We start from the raw sequence: 24,480 nt of genomic DNA, 5'->3' as shown, positions 1-24,480 counted from the left end.
AAATATGCAGATAAGCAGCATGATCTATATGGGGCTTACTTTGCACAATTAGTTTTCCTGTGAAGGCAATACAAGCAGAAGGAGAAACATTCCTGGGAGCAGTCAATGATTTGTCTACGGATAAAAATGAACTGATATTTTAAACAGCAATGCTGCCATTCCACTCGAAAGACTTCTTGTATGCCAGCCTGCTTGAGCTGGGCAATGGAAAACTCCTGAAGGCCAAAAATACAGTCAGTGGGAAAATCTGGATTGTTTTCTTTGAATTGGTCAGCCCCTGAATATCATCAAGCCATAGAACTGTGCAGGATTGCATACCGACAAACACAGATGTAGGATCAGAATTTGCTCTCCATAGTTTTGAAAAAACTGGGGCATTCTCCAAACATTTTCCTGATCAAGAAAATCCAAACACTTTACCTTCTTTGCTGAGTTTTCATCCCGTTGTATTCAGCCTAAGTTATAACATGTTGTTTCCGAGAAACATGTACTTGAATTCATAAATTTGCATGCAACACTACAGAAAATTAAAATTAATATTTATTACATAAAGTTAACATAAAACCCAAACACAGACCGGTTGGAAAATGAACAACAAAATTATGAGCTCTGCTTAATTAGCATTCAGTGCAAAGAGAGGCTTCTATCCAACTTTTGCAGATTATAAAGGAGAGAAAAACAAAACATAGCAACAAAATTCAGTAACTAGTTCTCCCAATTCATACAGTTTCTTCAACAATTATTGTTAGGACTGGACACTGATCAGCTAATCCAGAGAGCCATCGCTGATCAATACATACAAACAAAAAGGCAAGAAGTCCTGAGTTAGGTCCTGATCAAAAGAACGTGAGAAAGGGAATAAGACGCTTCATTTCACCAGCAAGGACAAAGCACTGAAAAAATGAAAGCATTCCTTCTAATTTTTCAGTGATAAGAAACTCTCTGCAAGGAAGGTATCTAGCACTTCTCCATCATTAGATGTGCCCTATAAAACCCTTCTAGCACTCACTGCTACCTGCAAAATTGTAGACATCTTGAAAACAAATGGTATTATCTTAGCGTTGGAACAGGTAGATTTCCTGTATGACAATCAGTTTCTTTTTAGGCTTAAAATAAACAGTGCCGTGCCCCCAAGAGAAGCAGAACACTAAATTCACCTGACATGATTCAAGATCCATTTTGTTCTGAGGTTTCATTTTTTATGGGATGACAGAGTTTTTATGGTTTCTGGAGTGACTTTATATCCAAGGAAAACTTGGAGGTTCACGAGAAGTTTTAAAAATTAGGATTGATATCTGAATCAGAAAATAGTTCCAGACCCACACGGATTCTGTTACTGTTACAATACAGCCCCATCACCCAAAACAAAGATACACTTTGCAGAACGATGAGATGAGTCAGTAAGTTCAGGCTCGGGTGCCTCGGAGCTGAGAACGCCTCACTAGAAAGCTTTGCTTCTAGACCCTTCCCAACGGGATTGGGTAGATGCTGTTTGACGTGAAGCAAGCTGCTGAGCTCCACTGCCCATTGCTGCCACAGCTGGAGAAGCAGGCTTCCTGCTACACAGGCTCTGCGCCATCTACAACTTCAGGAGTCGAAACCTTTCTCTTAAGCTGTCCCCTTGGAAGTGAGGAGGCAGCTGCTGTAAACAATGCTGTGCAGAGACACACGCTTGATTATCAACCCTGTTGCCAAGCTCACAGAGTGCCATTTCTGGGCAAGCGGCAGTTTCCAAGTGACATGCATGCAGAAAGAATACCAAGGTAATCCAGTCTGGAAGCAACAATGATGCCAACTGCTGCAATAAAACCACCGCTCCAAGTTAAAGGCTACAACTACCTGGCACAGTCAGCAGCAGACATTCTTTATCACCAATAACCCACACCAGCTGAGAGTCTAGCTAAATCATTATCTTTCACCAGAAAGGAACTGACATTGTTTTGAAGTTTCTTTCCTTAACCGAGAAAACATAATTCTAAGACTCTTGACTACCTCTGACATACTGTCCAGACAGTCCTTGACTCAAAATTTGACTCCAGTCAGCAAGTGAATAAGGTTATATTAAATGAAGTAGCTGAAACCCAGAAAAAGGGTTGGGTAGAAAAAAAAAAAAAAAAAAAGGAAAAAACAACAACAAAAAAAGGCTATTAAAGCAAGTGACACAAATAACCTAACTTTAAGTAACTTAAAATTCAATGATTTTAAGGACATTTTGCTTCCAGGACTCTTCATATTAAAAATGGCACGGATTTTGGTAAAAATGTATTTTTACCAAATGTCTTCTAGGGTATTTGTCAGCAACCGTTCTTGGGTGGCCATTTAAAGCTATCACATGCTAAAACTAAAAATAATAATGAAATCCAGCTCCCTGAAAGAATGCAAGATTCAATAATGCATCTGGAAAAAGGATGCATAATAGAGAATATGAAGTACATAGAACTCGGCAGAAAAGCAGATCTGCATGGTTCTTTTTATTCAAATGTTTTGAGATCTATTTTTTTTAATGTACAAATATAGGTGTATATATAATACTTGCCACCTTTGGCAGCTGTTGTTTAATGCCAGGATTCTACATACAAGGTAAACAGGTACTTTTCATAATGAAACCTTGTTTAGTCTGATGAGGGGCATGATATACCCAACCAGATGCTTAGCTCACTAAAGCCATTTCTGGTCTTTAGTGTTGGGTTTTCTTTCAAGTTTTACTACTTTTAGTATTTTGTGACTTTGTCATCCAAGATGTGCTACAACTAACAACACAAACTTTGTCAAAAGTGTTTTCTGTTTTATTTTTTTTTTTAATTATTCCCTTAATTTTCTTCTTTTTTGTTCCATCTTGTCACCTCAAGCCTCAAAAGTAGATTGAAACATCTCTGAATAGATCTCATTTGGACACATGGTGTGTTTCACATGTGCATCTTTTTAAAAAAAAAAAATGAAGCAAAGCAGGGTCATCCCCTTTGCCAATTTCCAGGCATCAATAGTCAACACCAAGCATTTCTATAGAAAAAGCATTGCCATAATGAGTTCGTAACACATCAGCTAAAGAAATAAATGGCAGCTTTCTTGTTACAGAAACCACAAATGAAGTAGAATAAAGGAACAAAAAAACTTCCTCGCATATGACACACTTATGCAGAGGATCTATTTATTCCTGAGCAGGCTGGCAAGTATCCATTGGTGGCCAAGTGGGGGGAAAGGGAGGAGGAAAGAATTTTAAGCTGAAATCTTTACTGACTGAAAAAGGCACAAAAGACAAAAATATTGAGGCCTTTAGAAAAAAAAGAAAGCATTATGAGAACTATTTTCAAACTGAATGTGTTTTACTGATCAAAACGAGTATTTGGTGACGACAATAAAAACTGAGTACTAAAGAAGTGACACAAGGTATTCAGGAGCAAATATCTCTTCAACTAACAAAAAGACTGAAGACTTCAAATGGAAAAAACTGTTTGAAGAAAAGACGTTTATCTCTTTAGAACCTTATCTTCCAGTGCCTTTACGTATACAAGTATATAAATCTGGCTGTAGAATCAATAGGAAATCAACCTAGAAAATAGTTCCTTTATTTTTATTAGTACTCCTTATATTTCAATCTAATCTTTAAGACTGGCAAAATTATTTGTGACAAGTATTTAATGTTGAGATTATGGGGTATGTTTCTTTTACAGGATTTGTAAAATACATTCTCATCTGTTTGAATGCAGATACATCATCACAGAAGAGACAGTGCATACAATTTACAAGAGAGATTTGTAGTAAAATTTAGAGATACACAGCAACGTCTCAATATAACAGTAACCTGGAACCCATATGCAAGTTTTTCAAACTGTACATGTATTTTTAAAAAGATATAGCCTTTTAAAATGTTTATATATTGAAGCATTTTCATTAATATCAAACACTTACTAAAACCAGTAAAATTATAGCAGCAATATGGGAGAATATCTAAGCCACATGAACATTAATAATTAAAATAAAAACAAATATGAAATATTACATAACTTGGATGTTTGTGTTAGATAACAGGGATAGGTAACACACCAATTACTTATGCCAAACCATCAAAGAATCTGGATTTGTTCACTGTATGAACAATACTGTTGTGTAGTTCAATCAAAGTTACCATTTTGAAAGAAGTGTTGAATGCTGACTTCCACCAGCACTGTTCTGGAGTGCTTCCTGGAGAACTCACTTGAATCTTTTAGTCCAAGCCCGACTATAACCCTTTTTGCATCTTTGCTATAGGAACTAAGGATGCTTTTAAATATGGATTCCTTAAAACTAGTCTTATTTTATTTACACTATTCAAAGTTTACTTTTCCTTCCAACAACAAAATGTGCAGGAGGACTTACTACATGCTATACAATGTAAAAATAGACTTAAAAAAGCCAGAACAATGTGAGTAAAACTGTACGATGTTTGTTCCCTGCTCCAGTTCATTGCACTGTTAAGTTAAAATGGATAAGTTGTCATGCCCAGAAGACTTACTGTAGGATCAGAAAATCCACGCACACATAGAGGAGGTAAATGCATACTGGTTTAGGTATACTGCCAAATGAAAAAATACTATGAGTTATATCCATGGGAAGCTTCTCATCACAGGAAGGAGCATGGCTAATTCTGAAAGGCAGCCCTCTTCATGTAGGACACAGTACTGCGAAAGAATCACAAACACATCTTGATAAACATCAGTGAAGTTAGCCTGTATAAAATGTATTGTGTATACTAAAATACTTAAATGTTGAATTCTACCCTGTCAGTAACACGGTAAAATCTAGAAATCAATTGAAACTGGCAATTAAGATGTCATCCTCTTCTCAAAAGATAATTAAGTGACACAACCCACTATCTTTAACTAATATTACCCAGAAATGAGTTAACTAAAGGTCATGTCTTAAACAGTGCTTTTTGAGGTGTTCTATTAGAAAACAGAACATTAAATAAAAGGTGATGCATGCAGTTATATTTTAAAAATATGCACTGACAATTTGAGATTCTAACTCCACTTTCTAATTCTGGTGCGTGTACTTGAATCACATAGTGGGAAGACAAGACATGTCCTTCACGTGTTTCTCATTCCTGTTTCACATGTAAGACACAAACCTCAGAGCAATCCAGCTTTCAAACCAATGCTAGCACAACACAAAAGCAAATAAAGAAGTCAGGTGTAACAAAGAAAAACTTCAAAGGCATGAAAAGAAATGTTCTTGTTATCTGAAATATTTGCATAATTTAAAAATACAACCAGGAGTAAATTCTTGCTTTATTAAAACAAAAAACTGTGCATTTTTTAAGCCTTTACTAGAAGCTTGAAAGATCAGATATGAAATAGCAAAGCAAGCTGAAAGATGGAAAAATGATTCTGCTTTCATGACACCTACATTCAGAAAAAAGCCTGAAATAAAATACTAGACAGATTTCATGCATTTTACTCAGTAGTAATGTATAGCGTATTATTTTTAGCACTGTACTTTATGTCACAATTACTGTTTAAAGATAATTGGAAAAGAACACAAAGCTTAGCAATAAATACATCTCAGAACAGTTTACTGTAAGGACACATCTGATTTCAAATGCATTTATTTCAGCTACAAATACTACATAGTTATATATTGTTATATATAATAGTTATGTTTTAAGAAGGTCACAATTATTTACACTTACATGAGTTCTCGAATTAAGCAATTAACCATGCAGGGGTACAGAGAATGATTTATTCAGTTTGCGTATCATACTGGTAATATGTTATATTCAAAAGTTATCCCAGTACACAAAGTTAAATCTTCATATTTTTCAAAAACTGGAAGTAAAAACTAATAATCTTGAAATAATGTGTCTAGGTGTGATACCGGGCAACTTATCCCTAATATTTTGATTCTGTGTATATCTACAGGCTAACATTTCATATCTCTCATTGATTTGTTCTGCAAGTAGCTAAATTAAGGCACCCTTGCTTCCAGCAGATTTCCTCAGATATTCCTCCTTACCCCCATAACAATAAAACTAGGTAACTCCCCTTCCCACCATGCCTTCCTCAGCTTCTACTTTAAATTTGCCATGAACTCCATCCCACCAGGTCCTCCCCATATTGTTCCTCTGTCCTCATGCTCCCAAACTAATAGGAGCTACTGTAAGCTTTTACGTATTCATGTACAGGTCAATACGCTATCTGGCCAACTTTATGTTGGCTTTTAAAAGCCAACAGCCTTTAGCTCAATAGAAACAGTAGTTTCAGTCCTTCTCCTACCTAGATGCAGTTGCCTACAGTATTTGTGAAACACAGTTATTCCCGTAACTTTTCTGTCTGTCTTGTGGGGTTGAAATTGGCAATTATTATTTGTGAGGCTGAAGGGACAGACAACACAACTGCACAGAGGCATTTTCTTCAGAAAACAGCCTAAACTGGCATACTTCAAGGATTACAGATGCTACTATTTGTTTTGTTATTGTACTTGGCAAATAAATCATAACGCAGAAAGTTATGTATATTCAGTTATGTATGTGTAATATATATTCAGAAAAACATTACACACGCAAGAAGAAAGACTGAAAGCTTCTGTAAAAAAAAAATTCAATGGGTATAGAAAGCATGTTTGTATTGACATCTAAGGATATGATACCTATTCTCGTTGCAACACCTAAAACCAGTGCAACTACAAGATATGACAAAAATACCTCCATCTGTGCCCCTTGCTTTACATCTTAACTTATGCACAAGAAACTTTGCTGCTTACTTGCTTGAGTAGGTCTTTCAATGGAAACAAACGCAGTATTTTCAAAGCACATTATATTTGTTAAACCATCAAAAGAGATCAGTAGAAAGATGAGCACAAACAGCATTTAAATACAGTGAGCTTACTAAGCTGCCAGCTTCAGTCCAAACGCGTGCTTTCTAAGATCAAGTATTTCAGAGTGTTGGCTTGATATTTCTTTCCCTGTCAAAGGCATTCCCCCACGCTCCTCCAAATCTCAGTTTCTACTTCATAGAATCATACAATCATTTAGGTTGGAAAAGACCCTCAAGATCATTGAGTCCAACCATAAACCTAACATTGCCAAGTCCACCACTAAACCATGTCCCTAAGTGCCACACCTACATGTCTTAAATACCTCCAGGGATGGTGACACAACCACTTCCCTGGGCAGCCTGTTCCAATGCTTGACAACCGTTTCGATGAAGAAGTTTCTCCTAATATCCAACCTAAACCTCCCCTGGTGCAATTTGAGGCCGTTTCCTCTTGTAACAATCACTTGTTACTTGGGAGAAGAGACTGACACCCATGATCCCTAGTGATAAAATATAACAACAATATTAATGTATTAAAAATATATTCAGAAAAACGGAAGCACAATTGCAAATGCTTATCAATTTCATGTTACCATCTATTTTCATTCTAAATCTGTAAAATAGAATATGAATCATATGCTGGTGGGAGAAGAACTATAACATACTTGCAAAGCAAATCACTAAGTCCCTTTCATTATTACTAACTTCAAGATGGAAATGTTCACTGAAAAGTAAAAAGAAATAAAATCCCACAAAAGGAAAAAAATCCCCTTGAAAATAATTTAGGTTGCATCAAGAGTAACATGAACAAGAGAAGGTAAGTTATTGCATTGTACAAGACTCGACATGGAATATGTACACAGTCTGGCTTTGGGATGCTTACCTTTGAGGAGGTACTCCCTATGGAATAGATCCAGGGGAGAGCTACCTGATCACTGGAAAGAGAGACTTAAGCATGAGGACAAAATGATGATATTTTTAACATTTTGGGGGACACAAGGGGGCGGTAGAAATTGGGAAAAGAGGATGCTTTAAAGAAGCAAACACCAGAAGTAATTTCAAAACTAATAATCCTATTCAGAAATGCATATGGAGTTTTCTTTTTTCCTAACATGGAATGAACTGAGTTGCATTGGACTTTTTCAATTCATTATTATACTGCATTTGCACATCCCGTATTTTGAGGATTTCTACTTCCAGTGTTTCAGAAGCATTAGCTGGTTATGAAAAAAAGTGCAAGAAAGATCCATGGTAACATAGAAGGTCAATAGCAGCTCTGGTTGCAGAACTCTCCTTCAAGTTCCAGTCCTGTGCTCCAGCTCTTGGCTAAACTGCCTTGCCAAAACAAATTTACTCTACCATTATTAAATGAAGATACCAAGTATTAGACAACACACACGGAGGGGGTCTGTGTGTGTCTTCCTATCTGATCCAAATTTAGTCTTTCACAAATTTCAGAATTATTATGGCATTTAGTTCAAGATATTCAAGATGGTGACACTTCTACAAAACACCATGAAATTCAGAGAAAATATAAACTTATTTCTCTGTCTTTTTTGTTTTATCAGAGCGTCAGTGAATTTGGCAAGATCTCTTGTTAAATGAACACTTACTGCTCAATCTATGGTTCCATTAACCCCTCCAGGTTCACAGCATTTTTCTTTTATTTGTCCCATTACATTACGCCAACAATACTAGGGCAATTGTTAGAATCACTTTTTTCCTGATATTTTTTCTTCAGCTCTTGATTCTAAACACTAACTTTTCAACGGTAACCAACAATATCTGGGCAAGTTTATTACTACTTCTGCGGACAGCCATAACACCCACATAAGACTAGCATGTTCTAATTTTTTAAATACCATAGAATAAAAAGACAGTGCTGCTTTAAAAAAAAAGTTAAGAACTTACAAGTAAGATCTTTTTTTTCTTTGCTGTGTAAAATAGAATATCGAGCTAGAAAGAAGGTTTTACCTGTGCTAACAAATGCCACACTAACTGGATTTCCCATAAAGCTACACATATCCTATTGTCACGTATAATTTACTGCCTGCTTTTTTGTTCTAAGACTGGAAAAAATTATCCTCAAAGGAACAAGCAGTTAACAGATTTTAACAGAACTAAGTCTCTTTGGTGATATAATTCACACATTTAAATGTCATTTCTTGATTAAAGCTTAATAAAAAGAAATGGAATCCATTCAGTCTAAGAGAATAGGTGGATCATAGAGTAAACAAATGTAAAATGAGTAGTTATCACTATACCATACGGATTATTATTACTGGGTCCAGAACTTGTTATCCTCCTGTTTCTTTTGGAAAACAAATTCAAACCCCTAAATCCTCATAATTATTTTCACCTTGCCAAGACATTTTTTATCCTTCCAGTGAAGAGAACAGACTCTTTAAGAAGTAGGTCACTCCTTTTATTTTGAAATTCAGGAAGTAGGTTGGAATTTCAGGTACAAAAGCTGAGCTGGAAGTTGCTTCAAGTGATTGTTTAGAATCATCTAATCTCCCTTTAACAAGCTTTAAAAATAATTTTCAGACGATAGACAGGTGGCTGGGAGTATTTTGTGCCATGTATGAAGTCTCACTGAGGCTTCAGACCAGAAGTTTTAGTGGCAGAAAAAGAAAAGAAACAGATTACAACTTCAGAAACAATTGGAAGATTGGAACAGGACACTGTTCCACAGGATAAATCTACATTACAATGTAACACTGTCAGTCGAGCTATAAATGTTTAACATAATCTAAACATAGCAATATGAAGCTTAGTTAAGGCTACATTGAAAGGAAGAGTAAAATTCTGTGCTCACTAGCTTGTACAACTGCTTGCTGTTGTGCAAACAGACCCACAGAAGAGTGAGAAAGGCTTAGTTCTGTTCAGTAATGAAATCATGGCAGCAGAGGGGAAATCACCTTTTCCTTTCAGTACAAGTGATGCGAGTGAGCGATTACTTTTCATGCTGCAAACATTTCTTTTACCATTTAGAGACAACAGTGCTTGTATATGAAGACCTGTTTGATCCAACACATTTAATGTGAGCATGATGTTTTTGTAATTGTTGCATCTAGCTAGTAGAAAACCCCTGGTGATTTTAAAATCACAAGCATGCAGAGGTAGGAGGGAACCTCAGTATCAAGCTTCCTAGATCACCCTGTCACATGTTCAGCTAATCTACTTTTATAAGCCTTCTATGCAGAAGATTTCTCTGTTTCCCTAGGCAGCCAGTCTCTTCTCAGTATCCTAGTAATCTGAAAGCTTTTCTGGATAGCTACATCTAAAAATAAGAGCAGACACTGTAAAGAGCACTATTCATTCCAATCAGTTTCTACCAGATGTATTATAATGAAAAGCAAACAGCTTTAATTATCGACAACACTTCATCCTCTTCAGTCAAAGATTCTGCTTCACAAAACTAAAGTTTAGTGCCATCACCATTTAAAAAAGAGAGCCTAAATGGCTCTCAACTCATAAGCAAATACATCTGTCTAATATAGGAAGGATTTTCAGAAAGGGTAAGTAAACAATGGAGCAATCAAAGGAATCAACTGAAAGAATCTCCGCATTCTTATTGTATGTGGTAGTTCTGCAACCCTACGTGAAACTTAGAAATGAGCCTCTTCCAACAGGAAGTCTGTCAGAGCTTCTAGAATACTGCATGGCTCTCCTTTCAGATTTTCTGAAGCAACAGCACACTAAATTCATCCACAACTTTAATCTGAAAGTAATTTCAAATCTCTACGAGATGAGAGTGATTAGAAGTCTGTGTAAGAGATACAAAAACCTTTAAAAATCATATGGAGGGAGTTAAGTCAAATGATTGTATTTGACAAAACAAGACTTGGAAAGCATGATACCAGGAGAAAAAGTTTGCAGCATATGAACATGAAGCAGAACATAATATACGTTTGGGTGGCAAATATAAAGGCATCCATCACCCTTTTGTACATCTGTTTGTTCAGATCTTGGGAGTTTAATGCGTATGCTAAACTTTAAACACTAAAGAAGATGGTACCATTTATATGTCAAGAATTAAGTAAGCACATAAGCATTAATAAGATCTAGGCAAAAATGAAGTCAGAAGAAAAACGTTTAAAAGTAATTTAACAACATGGTAACTACCTGGAACAACTCCTTACAGCTAAAGCAAGCAATGATTTTCAATGTCTGACATTCTATTAATATAATTAATGTATAACACCGGAAAATAAATGATTGGTACACAAATATTTTAAATAAAACGTGAAGAAGGTATAACAAGTAAATGTAAAATAAATAATTTTTACTATTGGTCAGAAAGTAACACTTAAAACAAAGCTATAAGCACTTTACCTAGCAAATCTGTGATTACCATAGGCAGTTTGAATTTCAAGTCTGAAAAACCTATACAACACAAGTTTTTAACTACACCCATTTAACTTTGTAAGCCAGACTGCTCTGCTCCTGCTGATGTCCTTCAGCTATTTGAATATACACCACATACTTTGCTATATTATACTATCACAAACGAAATAAACACATTTTATTTATGAATTGTATGCTCAGAAACCTTGGACAAAAAAGAAGAGAATATAAATGAGAGCTGTGTTTGATAGAAGGGCAACATAATTCATGAATGCGGTAGGACTACTCTTCTCAAACGCACCTTGTATGTACATGAAGTTAATTTAGAATTAAAAAATCCCTGCTAAGAAACATACTCACCCTTTAAAATATAGTCTGTTAACAAGCTTGGCACTTTCTCGCTATCCTCTTTCATGGCATGCAGGACTGAAGTATGGAAAAAAAAAAAAATTCAGATATTTAGTCATAAAGACAACACTGAAAAGAAATACCATGAAGCTGTTTCAACTAGTCACAGGGATATTACCACCAGATTAGGAAGAAAACTCTTAACTGGAATGTGAGAAAATACAATGAGACACATCATATCTCCACCTTTCACTTGTGTAATTCTCACTGAACTCCACAGTAGATGCATGCAAGAGACCCATTTTACATGGTTAATTATTACAGTAAAATGTCATCAGTCATAACAACAAAAAAGCACCTCTTCCCTATTAAAAAAAAAAAAAAAAAAGATCTCCAAAAGAAAGTCACCACATCCAAAACTAAAATATGCTAACAACTGCTGGAGGGTTGGAAATCTTAAGTAAAAAAGTATGCTCCATCACTCAATTTATTTCCTTGATCTTCATCCTGACTCATGGAATAATGACACTTTTCTGGAGAAACACTGCTGTGAAAGCTCTGATGAAAATGTTGGTGTTTTTTTTTCCCCTGAAATGGTGAACATTAGCAACTGTAGCTTAGAAAAATCTTAAATACATGATTGAATTTGGCATTAACTTAGAATAACGCCAAAATGCCATTTTTGTGACAAATATCAAGTCAAAATTGTCCATCCTTGCATATTTCTGAAGAAGGAAAAAAATTTGGACTAGCTCAACTTGACACAAAGAAGCTTGTCTGTTACTCCATAAACAAAAACAATGACAATCCTTTATGAAATGCTCTGGACACAACTGAAAGAATCAAAAGTACGGAATTATACTGAATAGCAGTACTTCATAAGCTCCAAATTCCTCATATGAGACTCTGAACTCGAAATACAACAAGTGTTTTATTTCAATTTTTATGTTGAAGCAAGATATTAGTGTTCATAACTATGCAATAATACACAGCTTTGATCGGAAAACCAACCAAACAACCCCAAACACCTGCTTTACTGTCTGCCTCAACAACAGCATAGAGAGCGAGTCAGAAATCTGCAACTGAGTCACAGGATCAAGCTCCAGCCAGCCCACAGAAGGCAATACTGTTAATACTCTTTACAGTGCATTTGTACAAGACATTTTGTTAATAAACGGTCAAACAACACAAAACGTTTTCAGGAGGCTTTAACCTCTCTCTGCTTAATAGTGAATTTTTGAGAATATTTTCAAGTGAAATTTAAACATGGCAAGAGGATAAAATTTCTCCGCAGGAGTAAATATAAAATGCAAAATATGTTTGTCACAGAATAAATATGAATTACCAGCTAGGGGTGTCTACTGCAGAAAAATAAAAAGCATTTAATTCTTGCTTAAACATTTAATTTACTCCAGAATTTGCACAATACTTATTTTCTCTCTCCAGGAAACAACCAATGAGCTTTTTACCATCCTTCAGCCACCTGTGGAATCACAGACCTGTGCTGCTGGAAACTACTACCTTAAGACGTAGTTAGATCCAAAGCCCTGCACTGAGATGTGATCAAATACATTGACGCACTCTACCATCTATTTTTAAACTGTTCCTATAAACTTCAAATGAAGGAGATCCCACTGACTCCCACAGATGCTCTGCTGTATTTAACCACCTTAATAATTCATTTTTTAAAAATACAAACTTATTTTTCATGCAAATCAGAATAAAAAAAACAGAGGACTTAGAACTCATAAATTATTTTGAGGATCTAGCCTAACAAGATGTGAAGAAAGGGGAATTCAAAGCACTGTCAAAACTCTGTTTGGTTTATACTCCCTAATTATTAAAATTTATTAACACACACAGAAAAAAAACCACAGAGAGAAGCAGGCTATTTTAAAGGCAATTAAGTGCATTCATTAAACAACTACTCATAAGCATCCCGACATCCATTCCAATTTTTGAAAGTCATTACAATAACCTCAATAAAGCACAGCGAGTTTAAACAAACAGGGGTATATCAGGTACTATAAGACAGTATTGCCAACTTCCATGACATGCGATATTTCCATAAGGCCCACCTGTTGAAATAATGTGAGAACATTTACTTTCTGATACATGCAAGTTTCTAGCCTTCAGGGTTTCAGAGAACAGCTAGAAAACAAACATACCGTGAAGGCTCAGAAAACAAGCAAAAACTGGCCAAAATGCACAGTTAAAAACCATGCAACTTTACATACATGCCATAGGGTAAGGGGGAAGAGATAACTGTACGATTCATTGGTTTTGAGCAACCACAGTTGGAAATACAAAGAGGAAAGGAACTTCACATACTCACTTTTGGTTAATGTCTGAAGATCTTCAACAGATGGGGGTCCATTTTTCTTCTCATAAGGAATGACGGTTGTTAAGTACTGTCAAATGAAAAACAGAGTTACTTGACAGTCCTTTCATGCAATTATGTTGCTCACATTTTATTTTACAAAAAATTGTAGCAATTAAAATTGCTAGCCACAAATAAAAGCTTTTCAAAAGATCATATTTCACAAGAGATTACGATTCTACCTCTCCATCCCAAAGCTCTTATCACAGAAGCCAACTTTTTTTTTTTTTTTTCAAATGATGTGAACATCACTTTAAAAGTCATGCAGCTAAACACTAAAAAGAGGTATTTAAAAAATTGGAGCTGTTTACAGTAAAAAGTTTCTCCATTACTCAGAGCCACCAATAGTAAAATCTTTCCTCTCCTCCCTCCAGAAGTCAACCAGAAGTCCCTTCATGTATTTAAAGTACTTCTTACAATGAAATAAAAGCTGGAAGAACAACCTTCCCACCACCTCCCCTCAAACAACACTATAAATGCAGACGAACAATTTTCACACTTGCTCTTAAAAACAAGGTATAAACATCATGCGAGTGTCACCAGTTCTATCCAAAAATCAGAAAGTAATTCTTTCTTTCCAGTAAGGACATTAAAAAAAAAAAAGAAAAAGAAAAATCTTTGCAGGTGAATATTGATTTGCCTTCAGACCATTTGGGAAACTGATAACAGTCAGCTTTTTAAAGGATTCCAGAGCACAACTGATACAGGCTGTGGGGGCACATGAAGTAAGGCATTCAGGTTTGTACAAGTGTGCTAACAAGTATTCGGGGGGGAAAAAAACCAAATCTTCAAACTCGGCATATGCTATGTTTGAACAGCCTCAAAAAAAGCCATAGAATTTTCTCAGTGACTGTGTAACTCTTACTAAGAATGTGAAACATTCCAAGGATTTTGACAGATCTAAGAGCGTTGCCCAGTCCCAGCTCAGAAGGTGATGTACAGCCCTCTTCACAAAGAAAATTAGACTGCCCTACAGTTAGGTGAAAATGAAAACGGACAGCTTTCACCTTCTGACCCTATACACTTCCAACCAAAAGGTACAAAGCAAGCCTAATTAAACATAAGAACCCACCATTTGGATTTTGATTTAAATTTCCAGTTTTAATAGTCAAGTATGCCAACAGATTGTTTCAAACCAACTCCACTTTTGTTCTATTTACTCTTTGCTGAAATCTTTCCTTCTTGTCAGCTTTAAAACAAAACAACACCCCCCCCAAACAAAAACACCAAACAAAACAAAAAACAAAAAACAAAAACCCCAAACCAAAAGTTTTCTTAAATCTTTCTGGATTTTCCTACTTGGAGTGCAGCCAAGATTTATTTTCAAACTCTTGAAGTAACCCTGTTGCTCTAAGATTTTTGTTAAATGCATGTAGGCCACATCTTACTTTGCAGCCTATATGAATGCATATTCTTCTTAAAGAGGTCAGCATTTCAAAAGTACTGAAATCACTAATTAGGGGAATTTCCCTAATGAAAAAGCTTCCTGAAATCTCCCTCAATTCAATTTTTAAGAATTTAACAGGAACTTTATTCTGGGTTAACAGCTACAAGGCAGTAGGCAAAGCAACCCTCTCTCTCTCATTCAACTTGAGATATGTGTGGTTCTCCACGTAACAATCAGAAAACATGTTACATACAAGGTCTCCTCCTCTCTGTAGCAGCACTTCAGCAAGTCTGTCACTCAGACTCTGCTGAAGAGGTTCACTTTGCAGAAGAAGATTTAGGGCTGCCAAACACAGCTATAACCGTTGCCATATTTAGAGCAGGCTCACGTACCTCATGCCCAACCATATCCTCTGCCTAAAGGCCAGACAGACTCAATTCTGTGTAACTCAAGGGAACCCACTGTACGGGATGTACTGACACCTCACCAAGACCTTCGGCAAACACAGGGCGCTTTTCTCCCACTCTATTCCTTTTGCATTTTCTCCCATCCACTTAGCACAGCAGAGGAAAGTATGCAATGCTTCTTAGGAAAGAGTCAATTTTCAATTTCTTTTCCAGCAGATGTAGCCAACAGGTATCATTAGAGATTTGCACTCTTAAGAAAATTACCGGAATCAACAGCTAGATATAAGGCTGTTAAATCTTCAAATGTCAGAGATGAAAGTAGATCTACTAACTCAGAAATCAGATCCCAGGCTGTCATTTCCAGCCTTCAGAACTAAGTGGCATTCTACCCTTTACCTAGACAATAAATTACTAGGACATGTTTCACTGGACCAAATACCAATATTCCCTGTTTTCCTTCTCCTGTAAATTCCACCTTCCAATTTTCCTCTCTAATAGTAATAATTGAAAAAAAAAAAAAGTAATTTCTTTTAGTTTCCAGAAATCACCTTGTTTGTCTCATCAATACTTTGCTGCTGCAACAATAAGTCTCTATAATAGCACCATAAAAACCGATTCCCTGAATTGCTCTGTGAAGGATAACATATTATGAAAAGGACGAAAAAACGACTAAAGCGTAGCTTACTGACATGCCCAAGTGTTAAGTCTACTGTGACCTCTAAATTTTTGAAGCAGATTTGACAATATGATAAGCAGCAATTCCCACTGCAATTTGTAATCAGCCATAGAAAGTGTTCAATATGCCTAAAAATCGAAATGAAGATGACTATCTTGAATTTTCTTCTGGAAATACGATCACAGAAAGAGCTACCAGCATTTCAATGGCTTTTATGCAGTTGGTGTTGTTTTTTCCAGCTGCGTTATCAGATGGGAACAGGTAGTTCCCACTGGAAGTTTCTCTTTAAACACTGAAAAATTCCAAGCCATTTTCACCTGTGTCTCAAACACACACACAAAAAAGGACTAAAATTTTAAAAAGGAAAGTACCCCCTATCAGAGTAATGCTACCCAGAAAATAGTAAAGGTGGTAAATACCATTAAAATTAAAGACTGAATAGAGTTCTGAAATAACTGTAGAAACTTGTCATAAACTTTATGCTGTCACTTTATGTGTATGAACTTCTACCTTCTAAGGTACACAAAAAGATTGTCTGTCCTTGCATTTTTTTTGGAGTACAACTCCAGATTGGTAAATAACTTCCCTGCTAGCAGAAAACACCTGAACATGAGTTTAGAATGACAATACACCCTGAAAAAACACTCGAATCTTCTGAGAGCAGCACTAAGCAACTGAGCATCTGATACTTTTTTTTTTTACTTTGCAACTTGCTGCAATAAGAAGATGACACCAGTATTTTAAAAGCAGGGCCAGAGTTTGGTAACATAACAAAAACCAACCAACCCCCAAACAAAAAACAAATGCCATGGAAAAATGGATTTCCAGGACTAAATCAGAAAAGAGCTGGTATCTTTCCTACCTTTTTCCCCTATTTTTCATTTTAAGTTCTTATTATTTCCATGATTGGCTTTAGGATACAGGAAGTGAAAAAAACAAAACCCATAACCCTGCTAACAAGGATATAGTATAAGATAAATCAGGGGAAAAGTATGATCAACATGAAGAATAACATTAGTAAACCAACTCAAAAAGTGACTGGAAGAGTTATCCAATCAGTGTTATTGTTAATACATGATTATGCTACTTAGGTCTAGAAAGTTAGGAGGCAGTCAAAGAAGAAAAGGTGTATTTGAATAGAGACACGCATATAAAAAGTCTTTTAACCAAAAATAAGAGGGGCTGGCATAGCTAAATATGTTCACTTTATGAAAATACAAGATATTTAAAATAGCTAAAGATAAAGGTAAACAGCTGTAATTTATTATTAAATGGTAAAGATAGCAAAGAAAAAAACCAGCACAGCTATTACTTTACCAGTATTGAGATAATGTAGAGTGGTAAGAACTCTGTTAGGTAAGCTCTATGCATGTGTTCAAGAACCCCAAAGTTGGCGACAAATAGTTGGAGCTATGTATTCATGAACTCTCATACATATACCTGGCTTGAGAAAGAGGGCAAAGTGCATGATTTCTAACCTCATGATTCAGGAATGACTTGAGAGGAGTTGTTTTACCTCCTGAACTCCTCTGCAGGATACTCCAGACATCTTCCAGACAAAAGCCTAATCAGCCATGACTTCTAAACTACCAGGCAGTTTATTGCCTCAATGGACTTCTCACCAGGGGAAAAAAAAAAAATTAAATTAAAAAAAATCTAACGCGCTCCTCTGACACAACTGCATAATCTATAATGGGTGGGTATGCGTTAAATAATGTAAAATACCAATATTTTGTAACGTGTGCCAAAAGCCTAAACAATAGCATAAGCATTAACACTTTACCAAAATACAGAATGCATTTAATAAAATACATACTACAGTTCTGAAACAAACAATTAAGTATTACTTTGAAATAAAGCATAAGAATCTTGCTACTTAGGTATATGTAACATCTACAGAGATATCCACTGGAGCTGGGTCTCTGTGCTGTATATTTCAACATTTAAACAGTCAATGAAAAGACACAGACTTGCCTATGGCTTATGTCTTTTGTATCAGTGATCTGCATCGCACACATTTGGCTGCTTTTAACATCATGCAGCTTTCAAAGACAAAAAGACCATGCATTTTCCAGATGCTACTCTGTTTTTAGATATATCAGCTCTGAACATTTGAAGAAAAAAGAAAACAAAACCTTTTTTCAGTTGTAGATATTACCCAAGTCCTTAATGATGAAGGCTAAAACATTATGTCTAACCTGATACGTATTCTTTGATTGGATATTAGATTTGACAGACATGCAATGTATTTAAAGCATGCATTATGCCAAAACAGACTTTTAGTCTGGGGTAAGAAATAAGGGTTATTATTTCAGTGCATCAGGCTATCAAGTCCTGACTGTCTTGAGCTGTTGAGGAGAGAAAGGGACTGCAGGCTGGTCAGAGTCCTGAGGCAGGGAAAGTGTACTGATTCCAACACTTTTGTCCTGTTTTTCCTGTCTCAGCATTTATCTTCAACTACTGTCAATTTTCAAGATCTCAGCTCCTACCGAAAGTGCAGGCAAAGAATGAGGAAAAGAGAGAAGAGAGCCCAGCACCTGTTTCTCTCCACCCGAATTTCCAAACGTGTGGCGGAAGCCATTCTGTATGACATTTGAGATCCCTTCCATGCTGAAGCGCTAAAAAGTAGTGAAACACAGCAGAAAGAAAAAAAGGGACAGAGAAAAGTTCAGAAGACTATTAATCAGCATTTATCAAGACTATAAAAGACGAATGACAAAGACAAGCTCTAAGATGTATTTCAGCACACTTCTATGTTTTCATTCACCTACTTAATTTTTACAATTAAAAAGCAAACTTTATAATGGCAGTTAAGCAGTATATCTACATGAAAATTAATCAAACAAAATCTTCACACAGCAGACCCAATAATCGAGACTTGCCTTTTAAGGTTGTTTTCATTTTGAAATGTAAAAAATAGTATTTTTGAAAGTTTAGTTCACAGTACAATCTCCTTTAAAATTCGTGTTTGGGCAATATACTTTGAGAGACACTGCTGATACCAATTTTTCAGATTTTAAGCACCTACTAGAAACACTGTTCAGAGGCAGTCATTTTCAGCTCTGCCTCTTTAAAACATTTAACGCTTTCATGCTTCCTCTTCCACAACTGAAGCAACAATTAGTATTCCCCTTTTTTTTTGCAATATGATAAAATATACACAATTAGTTAATAACGCACCCATATTAATTTCAAGCTCCATTACATGAAGTCATGGAATCCAAGTAAAGAAAAATTAATATATAATCCCACCACTGTTTTTTTCTTGAACTTTGTAATCCTTTTTGCTTGCTGGAGAAGACAAGTAAAAAGAAAAAAAAAATCAAAACAATTTTGATGTTTAGCATGACATATAAAAAATCAGCAACTGACAAGAACATAAAAAGAAGAAACTGTCAAGCTGCTGACATAGGGCAGTATGATGCACACACCTCAGCATGCGTATCTGAATGTATTTATTTATGTGAGGGGGAATAAAATGTGCTGGAATACAGTATTCATTTGCTTTCTACAGCACAATGAGGTCAGTAAATAGACACAGATGTTGCCAAAGCCATCTTAATTCTTTTAAGATACCCTGCTTGAAGTAACTGGTATCTTCAAGCCCTGACTATTTTTAATTACTCCCCAGTTTGCCCTTGTGAGAGAGGTTAAAAGTTTTAGAAGTCTAAGAAAGTGATTTACCCAAAGACTGTATCAAGGACAAAGAATTAAAACCTCTGTTTATTAAAATTCAATTACAGCATCTACAAAGGAATTGATTTTCTTAACAGTATGAAAAATTAACCCTACTTCCAAGCTTTGTATTTAAATGAGACTTTGTTATACTTTTTTAACAGAAACTCACTCTTCACAAAGTTACTTGAACATACTATCTGTATGCACATTCTCAGCACTTCTTTAAAAAAAAGAAAAAAAGAAAAAAAGGGGTGTTGAAGGAAGGAAGCTTGTACCTCTTTCTGGGAGAAGGCTCTCAAATCTATACTTGGTAATAGTGAAAGCTATTTTCAAATGAACCACACATACGCAGGCTACAGTCTTACTTGAGAAAACGTTTGTTCGATCCCTCTCAGAAAGCAATCTGACACATCTGCATCTTGAAGCAACCAAATACAAATATGTCTTATATTGGGACCACTCACAGTTATACCTGAAAGCATCACTCAAGTCTCTAAACTTGAGACTAACCAGAATAGCTTATGAATCTCTTGACTCAAGTTTCAAAACCAAATAATTATTTTTCTTTCAAGTTAGAATACTGCTTTTTATTTTTCCATGACTGAGAACCAAAAAGAAGTACATTTGAACTTTACACTGTGCTCTTGCAAAGGGATGACAATTTTGTATTGTTTTCCAGACATATACTTTCTAAAGAGTTCCATTTAAACTTAGCTATGTACACAAACACTTTTCATTAGACGGAGAAGATCAGAACTCCATTTGGGTTATATCACAGGTATCTTATCCTTGTAAGTTTAGAAATAGATTCTGAAGAATTAATGTTTCATTACAAATGTCTATTCCTTGTGTTTGAAAAACAACCCCCAAAATCTTCTGATGTCAAACTGAAGCATTCTTTCTGGGACTTAGCTAAGATCTACAATACATTAACCACATTTTCTGCATCCTATAAGAGACACTAAGAAATTCTAACGTTAATATCCCACTTAAGCAATTTAAAATTATACCTGACAGATAAGAAAGAAAAAATTGCATTGACAGGATAATAACCTAATTTCTTTCATTCTCTGACTCCTATTATTCAAACTCTGTTTGAAAGACATTTTTCCTTTTGTTGCTATGTTCTGTAAAGAATAAACCAAATCATCTCCTTCCTGTACACCTGCACCACACTTTGGCCTCACCCCTGTCTCTCATTGGACATAGTAACTCTGCCACAGGTTTCAAGAGATGCAGGGTAAGACTTTTACTTTTTTCCTACCTAAAAACCAACATGATCAATAAATATCTGTACAACTACACCAACAATAATACTGAATCTCCTGCAAGACTAACAGTGGTACACACATACTAAAATTCACACAGTGAAACCAAACAGATAAATGAGTTTGCCTACTGACAATAGAACACACAGCAGTACATCCAAAGACAGTATTTTTTTGCAAGAAAGGTACGCTGATTCCAGGCTAATTTGCAAACAATAATAAAAAAAAAAAATCTTTTTTGAGTATGAGAAGAGCAAAATGTTATATGACCTTGTGAACAAAAGAATCTCAATAGGAAGTGCCTAAGTCTTGTCTGCGAATGAAGGCATGGAAGCAGATGTACCAGGTATCTTGTTATAATCTAGGACTACTACTTCCCATAGGGAAAAAACAAAAAAATATTTTGAATGTATAAGTAGTTAGAAAAATTTTCTTACTGTTCCAGGCATATGACCTCTTTCTTGTTTGCCATTCTGAGGACTACCATTTTTCAGCTTCTTTTTCTTCTTTGCCGTTTCTTTGTGTTCTCTCTGTTTGTTTTGTACTTCGATGAGGACAGAAATGAAGCTGTTTTTCACTTCCTTCTCAAACTCCAACTCATCTCGTAGAGCCAACTGCTGTACCAGTTCCTCAGAATAATCCTTAATAGCAGTCTCAATTTCTTCTAGCAGTTCATTTAACTCGGCAACAGACAATCTTTTTACTCCTATAAATAGTTCATATAAAAAGTAATCTGTTAAGATTTTAAGCATGAGAATACTTGTGTGAATTAGAAGAAAAAAGTACTCTGAAATTTTTCAAAACAAAAAATTCAATTCTAAAACTACATAGAACAAAACAATATTCCTAAAGGAATAAACACATCACAGAGGCAACTCGATTAGCAACAGGAAGATGGTTATACTTTCTTCTTATTTCTGAGAAATCTGAGATAATCTGCAAATATGAGGAGCATATTGTAGTTAAGGAAGCTGAAGTTAAGCACTAAACTTCTAATACTGACACCTCTGTTAACTATTACTTTCCACCTACACTCACTGTTCAAAGTAAAATGTCTCCATATTTTCTGACACAATAATCAACACTTAGGCATTTCTGGAATCCTTGGATTTTTCACCTGCAGTAATACAGAAACTATAGTCTATGAGCGAGGGAATCTTCTTGGGGATATTGCTAAGGTATTCATGCGTATTAATAAAAGCTTGCACCAAGCTTTTCTGATAATATTTTTAGATGCATTTAGTAGAAAAACCAACAAAATCCTCCAAATTTTCTTTGGCTGGGGATTGTAGTCAAAAGCATGGCCTTGTATTGCCTGAAACAAAGACCTAGATCAAAATTAGCTGACAAGCTCATTTTGATCAAAAATAAGCATTAATAGTTTTGAGAAAGCATGAGACTCAATTGGTTAAAGCTAAATCAGAAGACTTAAAATGTCAGTTTGGAAACAAAAAACCCCTCCAGGTTTGCATTTTAAAGGTACATTTTAAAGGGTCATGTGTTATAGAGAGTGAAACTATGACCAAGAATAATGTTCTGAGGCTTGCTGGGTTAAAATTGAGCACGTTCTTTGAGGACTGCTTTCCATTCCCAATTAAGTCTGACACACCTAGGAAGCTAGTAAGTCCCATCAGTTGCTACGTCAAAGAACATCATTTTCATTGGCATTTGAGAAACAGCTAGTCCTGGTTACACTGAAGAGTAAAATCTGTTTAAGGACACTGCATAGATGTTTGTAATGATTTGGTTACGTTGAATTAGTCTAGTAAACGTCATGTCTAAAAAAATTGTTATAGGGGAAAGTGCCTACGGACAAGTGTTGAAAAATACAAATAAGGCCACAAACTACAAAAAAGTATAGCTCTTAGAAGCATCAAAGGTAGTAGGTGAAATGTGATTTTTCTCTCTTAAATTACAGCAGGGAAAACTGATTGGGGAAAGCTCCTTGTCACTTACTTACTAAAGAAAAAGCAATGAAACCTGTTAAGGCAGTTCTCCGACAAGGAGCCACAGTTTTTCAGAGTAGCTTAGGCCTTAAACTCTGTTCAAACGCTGGAACAGTACCATATACTAAAGGATCTAATCTTCAAGTAGCTTGAACCATCCATCGCCTATATTGTTGTTTAAACTATTCTAAATATGTAGCGTGCAGGTTATGGCCTCTACATGTAACGCAGATCTTGGCTGTGCTCACAGTCATTGCACATACCACAGTACGTCTTACCACAGCAATAACTTTTTGCAAAGTCAACTCTGGCTGTCAGCGATAGCAAATAGCAACATCAACTCAAACACAAGCAGAGGGAAGACAGGTAAATTCAGCGACAAGATTATGTGGTGCTCTGTGGCTGCAAGTCACAGAATAGGCCTTACAATCTGTGAAACTGAGTATACTCTGTGGTAAAAACTAATGTAAGTTCCATATGCATTCAGTACAAAGGACAGTCTAAAAAGCATAGGTTGCACCCCTGTTTTGTTTTTGTGAAAGAAGACTAGAGAGAGCACCAGTGAGTCCCAACACTTAAGAACCAGCTTCACAGCCAAAGTAACAATTGTTCCAAAAACAGAGGTGCAGATGACCCAACTGCAATCCTGACTTGTTTATGATAGATCACTTGTCGTTATCAAAGCCTACAAAAGGGCTACATAGGAACTACTCAGCTGATGCAGGTGAGTGAAGACAGAGTAATTCAAATGCAGAAGACTAATTGGATTAAATCTTAGACAGGTAGGCTAAAGGACTCACCTGCGTAACCAGAGCTGTAACTGGTTTTATTCTTGGACTGTCTTAATACATGTCTTTTCCTATCCAAGACAAAAGTAAATACAAGCTTTGATTTCCTGCTCTCAATCCTAAACATTAACACCTCTGACTTGTCTTATAAAAGCCAGACAGTTTCTAGGAAAACCCTGCAACAATTTCAGAGATGCAGACTAACTCTGAAGCAGCTTCGCACACAAAAAAAGGTAGCAAGAACTTTTCATAAAATAGTGACCTGAAAGACATGAAAGCAGATTCTGAGAAACTGGTGAAGCAAAGTTAAATTATCTGCCAAAGTAACTCAAGGCATTGTTTGGTCAAGGCTGACCTTTAAACCATAACGATGCAACAGACAAGATGAACTCCTGAGGCAAAGCAAAATAAATATGATATGAAATACCAAGCAAGCTTGATTAACTCCAAACCTAAGGACA

At 35.8% G+C, this 24,480-nt stretch overlaps 1 protein-coding gene across 1 annotated transcript in view; it reads right to left on the bottom strand.

Moving 5' to 3' along the window:
• Window positions 1-2,123: 2,123 nt before the first annotated feature.
• Window positions 2,124-24,480, bottom strand: part of FEZ2 (fasciculation and elongation protein zeta 2 (zygin II)) — a 29,505-nt gene continuing 7,148 nt past the window's right edge. The window contains exons 5-9 of the mRNA XM_009331093.1: window positions 21,723-21,991; window positions 18,877-18,957; window positions 13,825-13,900; window positions 11,502-11,567; window positions 2,124-4,658 (exon numbers count right to left, since the gene is read on the bottom strand). Of these exons, the coding sequence (XP_009329368.1) occupies window positions 4,642-4,658; window positions 11,502-11,567; window positions 13,825-13,900; window positions 18,877-18,957; window positions 21,723-21,991 (509 nt within the window). The 3' untranslated portion in view covers window positions 2,124-4,641. The remainder of the gene's footprint in view (window positions 4,659-11,501; window positions 11,568-13,824; window positions 13,901-18,876; window positions 18,958-21,722; window positions 21,992-24,480) is intronic.

The sequence above is a fragment of the Pygoscelis adeliae genome, unplaced genomic scaffold, assembly GCF_000699105.1.
Source record: "Pygoscelis adeliae isolate BGI_AS28 unplaced genomic scaffold, ASM69910v1 Scaffold218, whole genome shotgun sequence".
Lineage (NCBI taxonomy): Eukaryota > Metazoa > Chordata > Aves > Sphenisciformes > Spheniscidae > Pygoscelis > Pygoscelis adeliae.
This window is presented reverse-complemented; position numbering and strand designations above follow the sequence as displayed.